At 42.7% G+C, this 8,111-nt stretch overlaps 1 protein-coding gene across 1 annotated transcript; it reads right to left on the bottom strand.

Annotated features, from left to right (window-relative positions):
• Nucleotides 1-1,362: 1,362 nt before the first annotated feature.
• Nucleotides 1,363-5,516, bottom strand: LOC115415800 (GTPase IMAP family member 8-like). The gene is made up of 5 exons (XM_030129435.1): nt 5,466-5,516; nt 4,326-4,876; nt 3,022-3,059; nt 2,726-2,788; nt 1,363-2,168 (listed from the first exon to the last, which is right to left on the bottom strand). The coding sequence occupies exons 1-5, from the start codon at nt 5,514-5,516 to the stop codon at nt 1,540-1,542; spliced, it is 1,332 nt and encodes a 443-aa protein (XP_029985295.1). The 3' UTR covers nt 1,363-1,539.
• Nucleotides 5,517-8,111: the final 2,595 nt, after the last annotated feature.

Here is an 8,111-nt window from a genome sequence, read left to right as displayed (position 1 = left end):
AATAATAATTGGAATGAAGTAAAACCTCACATTTACAGAATGTTCCTCATATTTACTGTATATATAAAGTGCTTTCACAGCATATAAAATAAAGTAAGATACATGTATACATTATACATATAATACACATATTTGCAGTACAGTTGTACATGGTGTGATGGGGGGGGGGGGGGGGGGGTGTCACTGGGGGTGTCAAAGTCTGCAGTAGGAGCTGCTTATTATACACTGTAGTACAAGTACATAGTGTATTTGGTCCTATGGTGTCCCAGGGGGTACCAGGTGTGTATCTGGTACTTCCTGGTGTCTCTTTCAGTCCTTTATGTTCAGTTTGTTCTAAGTACAAACAGTCGTATTTTGTGTGAAACCAGGTAAAGGTTCAAACCGTCTTCCAAACAGAACCACTGTAGGTCATTCATGTATCTGACAGGGGTAGTTGTTTGTTTGTTTACCTGCTTTACTAGTTTCAGGGGTAGTTGTTTGTTTGTTTACCTGCTTTACTAGTTTCAGGGGTAGTTGTTTGTTTGTTTACCTGCTTTACTAGTTTCAGGGGTAGTTGTTTGTTTGTTTACCTGCTTTACTAGTTTCAGGGGTAGTTGTTTGTTTGTTTACCTGCTTTACTAGTTTCAGGGGTAGTTGTTTGTTTGTTTACCTGCTTTACTAGTTTCAGGGGTAGTTGTTTGTTTGTTTACCTGCTTGACTACTTTCAGCTGATTCCTGTTGCCTTATTGGCTGCTCAGGAGGACGGACCAGACACCAGGGGGGTTTACGCCCCCTGGTGTCTGGTCCGGACCTCTTCCAGGACCTCATCCCAGGTGTGTGCGCCGTCGTCCCTGTTTGTTGTCCTTGTGTTGCGTCCAAGGTTATTATCATTAACGAAAACTAACGAAACAACAAAAACTAGAATTGTAAAAACATTTTCATTAGCTGACATAAATAAAAAGTATAATTAAAAGAAAAACCATAACTAACTGAAACTGTATTGTGTGTTTACAAAACTAACTAAAACGGATAGAAATTATGGATCAAATTCCCTTCGTTTTCATCTTTGTCAATGTCGGATTGAAAAAAAATCATTTTCTTTGTCTCTCTCAGTTTTCTGTGCTGTCTCCATCCGACACTTTTTGCTCCGTCACTTGTGTTCACTTGTGGTTTCCAGTCGTCTTCTGGTCCCCACTCTACCTGGAAACATGGAGACTAAAGCAGCAGAGTCCTGTCTGGGATTGATTTGAATAGGAGCACAGAGAAGAAGAGAAAAGAGACCACTGAACTACAACTGAACTACAACTGAACTACAACTAAACTACAACTAAAACTAAGCATTTAGAAAAAAATGAAAACTAATAAAAACTAGTAAACCTGCTCTAAAAACGAATTAAAACGAACTGAATTAGAGAAAAAAAAGTCAAAAGCAAATAAAACTAAACTAGACTGAAAAATCCAAAACTATTAGAACCTTGGTTGCCTTGGTGGAACCTTGGTCCACCCTGTCCCACACCTGGGATGTGTCCTGTCCTGAGTAGGACCTGAACCTTCGGTCTATCAACATATAATGCACTGACCTTTCTCGGCCAACTTTGGGAATATTTTCTGATAGTTTGGGATTTTCCTAAAGAGCTCTACGACCTGTTGAGTGTTTCTCGACTTGTTGCGAAACACGTGAAATCGCTTATCACACTGTTCGTACAGTTTCTTCAGGTTGGCGTTACGGCTGATGTATTTTTTGGGGTCCTCTTCCAGCTGCTCTCCAAACGTCAGCAGGAGGATGGTGTTCTTCCTGATCCCGGAGCCCAGTTTAGTTTCCAGGATTTCTAACATCCCTATGTCTCCTTCGGTGAAGCGACTGGGTTTGATGACCAACAACACCACGTAACGCCCCATCGGACCGCAGTACTTCCTGCACTCCTTCAGCTGCTCCTGTTCATCTCGCAGTTCTTCGTGTAAAAAGTCCGGAGTGTCGACCACTCTCACCAACGTTCCAAACTCCTTCAACACCACGACGCTACATTTGGTGGTAACAGGAACAGAGCTGAACTCGGACTTGAAATGTTGCGTGAACTCCGTGTCGGAGTTCGCGGCGTTGAGGATGGTGTTGGCGGAGGCGCTCTTCCCCGTCCCGGTTCGACCCAGTACGATGATGCTGAAGGTGTTGTCAGACTCGGATCGCTGATCTGGAAATAGATCGGAGTTTAGATTAGATCATGGAATGAAACATCTCCGATATGTCCTCAGGGACAGACTGTAAACCTGTGAAGGAACGTTGGGAACGTTTAGACGCATCTGCTGTTTTATGAGCAAAGGAACACAAAGGGACTCAAAGGAACACAAAGGGACTCAAAGGAACATAAAGGAACACAAAGGAACATAAAGGAACATAAAGGAACACAAAGGAACACAAAGGGACTCAAAGGAACACAAAGGAACACAAAGGAACATAAAGGAACACAAAGGGACACAAAGGGACTCAAAGGAACATAAAGGAACACAAAGGGACACAAAGGGACTCAAAGGGAAAAAAAGGAATGCAAAGTGACTCAAAGGGACACAACGGGAAAAAAAGGGACTCAATGGGACACGAACTGACTCAAAAGAACACATAGGGACGCAAAGGAACACAAAGGGACACCAAAGGGACACCAAAGGATTCAAAGGGACACAAATGGACTCAAACTGACACAAAGAGTCCTTGTTAATACCACTAACATATTTTCTGTGTTGACGTACTTACCCATGGGGCGTTCAGGAGCTGGTTCTGTCTGTGGTCGGGTGGGCGGGGCCATGGCTTCACCTCCTGGTAAAATGTGACCACATACGTTCTGTCACTTCATGGACTAAGACTTTATCGGCTCTAAATCGTATGCCTACATTTTGAAATTCATCACTTGATAGTTGATTGTTGCCATTTTGTGCAACATTCAATTCATTTTTCAACTTGAATCTGGAGCTCAAACCTTCTGACCTTTACCACATAGCTGTAGTCATAACAGATCCATGTCAGGACATTTACAGATACCAAACACTTACCACTTTTCCGATCATCACCCAGAGGGACGTCACAGGTTCTGAAACAGTCACCACATTTACAGTCCATTAGAAACTTCAACTACGTGGTTTGCGTGTTAGCTAAACAAAGCCTCAGCGCTATCGGACACTGTGGTACTATGTTCTACTTAGAGTCCAGGCATGATGCTGCACATAAACAAACCAAACAAATTGTTACAGAGACTTTGGACAAAACTCAAGGACTGTTTTAGAAGACACTGACATGAAAATAATTAGATATTTTAGATGCACATCTGAAAACCGTCCGGGACAACAGTTGGCTCATTTCAGCTTCACCTTTTATCAGAGATGTGTAGCCCAAAGTAGTAAGAAAACATGAGTCCAGTCTTCGTTACTGCATCATGGGTCGTTAGCATAACTGTGGCTATGCTAGTGGGGCTCCTTATGCTTGTTGACACTAAAAATGCTCCGTTTGTTCGCTGTAACCTGTAGAACTTCAGGTAAGGTGTGTTGATGCTGTTGATGTTTTGGATTGCGGTCATCTGCAGATGTTTGTGAGTGACCACCTGACCATGTCATGAGTCTGGGGTCCATCAGAAACATCTGACCTGATGTATCAACATATTCAAGTCCATTATGCCGCGTTTCCATTACGTGGTATCGGCTCGACTTGACTCGGTCTTTTTGCATTTCCATCACGACAAAGGACCTGGAATCTGGTACCCCGTACTAGTTTTTTGGTATCACCTCCACCGAGGTTCCAGGACTGGGGACCAGATACTAAAAGGTGATGCGTAAACACTGCAGACCACTGATTGGTCAGAGTCGTCTCTGTGACCCGCCCTTTTACAAAAAACAGATGCAGTAGTTGACAGTAAATCTGTCAGTAGGTGAATCCACATGATGACAGTCTGTAAAACTACACCATGGTTTGTCCAGGAGGTTCAGACGCAAACATTCAGCAGAAGTTTGACCAGACAACAGGCAACAAGTGAGTTTATCAGAAACTGTGAGCAGACGATATGGAAGTAACGCACTGCATCACTATGACGACCAGGTACTGTAAAGTGGGTAGTATCCTGGAATGGAAACGGTCTCCAGGAATAAGACCTGGTATCCGAGCCGAGCCGGTTCCACGTAATGGAAACGCGGCATTAGCGACACTGCTGTGCTCATTTACCTCAGCCTGTTGGTCTGTGTTCGCTTTTATTATCCTTACATAATGAGTTCTTTAAAGGAACACCTGACCTGCAGTGTGAAGCAGAAGCCCTTCGTAAAGCAGCGTGTAGGACTAAAACATTTCCATCAGGTCTTTCAGGTTCTACCTTGTCTTGACTAAAACCTCCCGCCTCCTCTTCACGACCTCCTGACTGTAGTTCCTGAAGTCATAGTGAAAGGGCTTTCGGTTCTTACACCACGTGATGCATTCGTCGGACAGTTTTTCGTTAGTAGTGGCAATCACAACGTTGAAGCGTTTCTCCAGGTGATTGAGTGACAAGTAGCTCTCGATGTCCGGTAACGTGACCACCAGGTGTTCTGTGACGTGGTTTCCGAAGGCAGATCGGAGTACGTTGATTTGGCGAATAACCTGGTCCTGACGGGCGTTGTCGGAGTCGATGACTAGTATGAGCAGATGAGGTCCAGGAAGGCAGAGCGCCATGCAGTCGATGACGTACTGGTCTGGGTACCAACAGTCACCATCGAAGAAGTCCGGAGCGCTGACCACCTTGAACACAGAACCTTCGCCCAGGACACATTCACTGCACAGTGGGATAAAGTTCTGGTTTTCTATGAGTTTCTTGATGATGAAGTCCTTCAGTGTGGCTTTTTTCCCAAAAAGAGCGATAGTGTACATGGTGTGGTTTATCGCAGACAGCTGTAGAAACAACAAGGAGTTCTGTTTAGTACATGGAGTCAATAATCTGAACCCTCCAGTGTCCCACCCACACACCCTTCCTAAACCTGTTAGATTAAATGTTCTTTTTAAATAGTTGGATTAACCCTTTAAACCCTTAGCCTAAAATGTTCCTCCTGGACTTTTTTTTTTTTAATTTTATTTTGACTTTAAAAAGGTTAGAAAATTGCTTAGTCTGTTTACCCATTTTTCCAGATCTTTCCAAATCTAGCAAAAACTTCCAGTTTAGAACATGTTCTAATTCCCTTCAAACGGCTTCTTCTCCTCCTTCTAGTGCAGGTGTGAGTGAAATGATCGTAATGACTCAATAAAACCTTTAAAGTGCAACATCTCAGGTTTCACAAACTGTTGGAATTTTTTCAAGTGGAAAAAACAGTGACACAGTTCCATCCATTTAAACTGTACATGTACAGGGTGTGTCAGCCATGACACCTCAGGGTTTAAAGAGTTAAATCTTCTTTTCCATGAGCTTCACTGAGTGAAGTTCAGTCCTACATGAGTCCATAGAACATGGACCCAGTCATGTCCGGTCCAACACACACTGACTTACCTGCTCATTGCTGTTGGTTGAAGGTGTGACGCCCGTCAAACTCAACCCCATGAGTATTTGAGGAAGGCCACCTCAGATCCTCCCAGTGGGCGGAGCCAACACAAACCCAGCAGGGCTCATTTTTCCAACAGCTGAAGAATAACCTGTCAGATCAGATGAATGTTTGTATTTCAGTTCCAGTTCCAGTCCTTAGAACAATAGGACACTCATGAGCAGATATTTAGGAACATTAATATGAACAGCAGGTGTTTTTGTTTTTATAAAAGATTCTAAGTAAAAGGATCAGCTGATCTAAAGGCCTTTGTCCAGTTCAGTTCAGACCATTGACTATATCCTGACACCGAAGACTGTGAGACTGAGACTATAAGACTGTAAAAGACTGAGACTATAAGACTGTAAAAGACTGAGACTATAAGACTGTAAAAGACTGAGACTATAAGACTGTAAAAGACTGAGACTATAAGACTGTAAAAGACTGAGACTATAAGACTGCAAGACTGTAAAAGACTGAGACTATAAGACTGTAAAAGACTGAGACTATAAGACTGTAAAAGACTGAGACTATAAGACTGCAAGACTGTAAAAGACTGAGACTATAAGACTATAAGACTGTAAAAGACTGAGACTATAAGACTGCAAGACTGTAAAAGACTGAGACTATAAGACTGTAAAAGACTGAGACTATAAGACTGTAAAAGACTGAGACTATAAGACTGCAAGACTGTAAAAGACTGAGACTATAAGACTATAAGACTGTAAAAGACTGAGACTATAAGACTGCAAGACTGTAAAAGACTGAGACTATAAGACTGTAAAAGACTATTTCAGATTTTTTGTTGGAATGCGATTTTTTTTGGGTGGTTGTTTTCATTCTAATGTAAATGCGATGCTGTCAGACTCGTGTGTGAACAGTCTACATCCTGAAGTGACGTCACATCCATCACACTCTGTTTACGGAAGTAAATATGTGTCTGGTCCCGCCTCCTCCAACTCAGAACTGTGACGTCTGTCGCATTTTAATGAGGTAAAAGTGTGAGATGTAACGCAACACGACCGTTCAGACTGAAGTCACATGAAAAACATCCGATATGACCAAGTAAAAAGTCAGATTTGGGAAACTGTTACCTGCAGTGTGAACGGGAACCCTTTAACCCCTTAAGAACCTCAACATATTAAAAACCCCTTAAAAACTTGACCCCTTTAAACCACTGCAGCCACATGTCTGTCTGAACAGTGAACTGTGTGGTGTATATTCTTCCCTCTGTTGGTTTCAGACCTTCTGTCCATGGTCGTCTGGTTCTCCACCAGGCTTGGACCATTGTTTGAAGGACAAAACTGGACATCTTTCTAATCACTGCTAAAGTTCCCCTGGGCGTGGTGTGTCTGAGGCCAACGACGGTGTTCAGTTGAATTGCTGATTGTTTTGTGGTGTTTCTTTGTCCTTGTTTTCATGTAGTTCAGCTGCACAGAGAACTGCCCCTGGGGGACAAAACAGACTCTTGAACTTGAAAAACCACCTGTGAACAGATGAACCACCTCCACCAGCCGTTTCCCAGAACCAAAGAAACTTCCTCATTCGTCCGGTTCTCGGTAGACCTGACGCACCAGATTCCTGGAGGTCATGGAAGTTCCTGTCCTGGTCCTGTGTTCAGTCAGTAAATATCTGACACAGTTCAAGACTGGACAGAAAAACACCAGCAGCTGCTCCTGCTCAGTCGGTTCTAGATGTTTACGACACATTTACAGATGGAACAAATGGATTTGGCCCAAATGTAGGAAAGGTCCAAATCTGACTATGATGACCCGTTCCCCCCGGTGGGATCGACAGGACTCCGGTACCAGGTTCTATTCCAGACCAGTTCCAGTATACCAGGGCTCTCAAACTCCTGTTCTTTCAGGTTCCACATTCAGTCTGATTTGATCTGCAGTGGACCGAACCAGTCAAATAAGAACAGAAGAACTGATAAATAATGACAACTGACAATTTTGGTCTTTGTTTTAGTGTAAAAAACCCCATTAAATTATGAAAATACTTATAAAAAAATATGTGAATAACCTGAAAAAAAAAGGAAATTTCTTTAGAAAAATCAGTGTAATTTTCTCAGTCTTCTTCCTCCACTTCTCATTAGTCCATGTGCATTCTGGATCAGATCTCCAAAGACACTAAACACTGAGGAACAGAAGAAAAGAGTTCAAACTGGACTGAATTTAATACAGACATTTCAGGTTGGGCACATTTGTTCAGGTTAGTCACATTTTATTGGTACAGGAGAGTTTGGAAATGGAAAGATTTTCAGAATTTAATGTGATTTTTTGCACTAAAACAAAGACAAATATTTGTAGTTGTCATTATTTACAGACATAATGTCATATTATTTGTTCCATCAAACCCAGTAGTAAATCTGCAGTGGTTCTTCTGTGTGGGTTCTTCTGCTGTTATTATTGGACTGTAGATCAGATTGGTCTGGATGTGGAACCCACACTAACATGAGTTCCACAGCCTGGACTGTGGAATTTAGACACTTTACAAATTCATCCCGGTGGCCGGACTGGAACCTTTGGGGGGACGCATTTGGGCCCCAGGACGCATGCTTGAGACCGCTTCCACTTACAAGATACAACTGACTTTACAGTACCTGGTCGTCA

The sequence above is a fragment of the Sphaeramia orbicularis genome, unplaced genomic scaffold, assembly GCF_902148855.1.
Source record: "Sphaeramia orbicularis unplaced genomic scaffold, fSphaOr1.1, whole genome shotgun sequence".
NCBI classification, from domain to species: domain Eukaryota; kingdom Metazoa; phylum Chordata; class Actinopteri; order Kurtiformes; family Apogonidae; genus Sphaeramia; species Sphaeramia orbicularis.
The sequence above is the reverse complement of the archived record's forward strand: the minus strand, read 5'-3'. Positions and strand labels throughout refer to the sequence as shown.

What these genes read in the sequence shown, in the direction of transcription:
- LOC115415800 (XM_030129435.1), bottom strand. Translation starts at nt 5,516, where the DNA reads ATGGGGTTGAGTTTGACGGGCGTCACACCTTCAACCAACAGCAATGAG. An exon ending in CAACCAACAGCAATGAGCAG is followed by an intron (nt 4,877 to 5,465) that starts GTAAGTCAGTGT and finishes TTGTTTCTACAG; the next exon opens with CTGTCTGCGATAAACCACAC. An exon ending in GAGGTTTTAGTCAAGACAAG is followed by an intron (nt 3,060 to 4,325) that starts GTAGAACCTGAA and finishes TGACTGTTTCAG; the next exon opens with AACCTGTGACGTCCCTCTGG.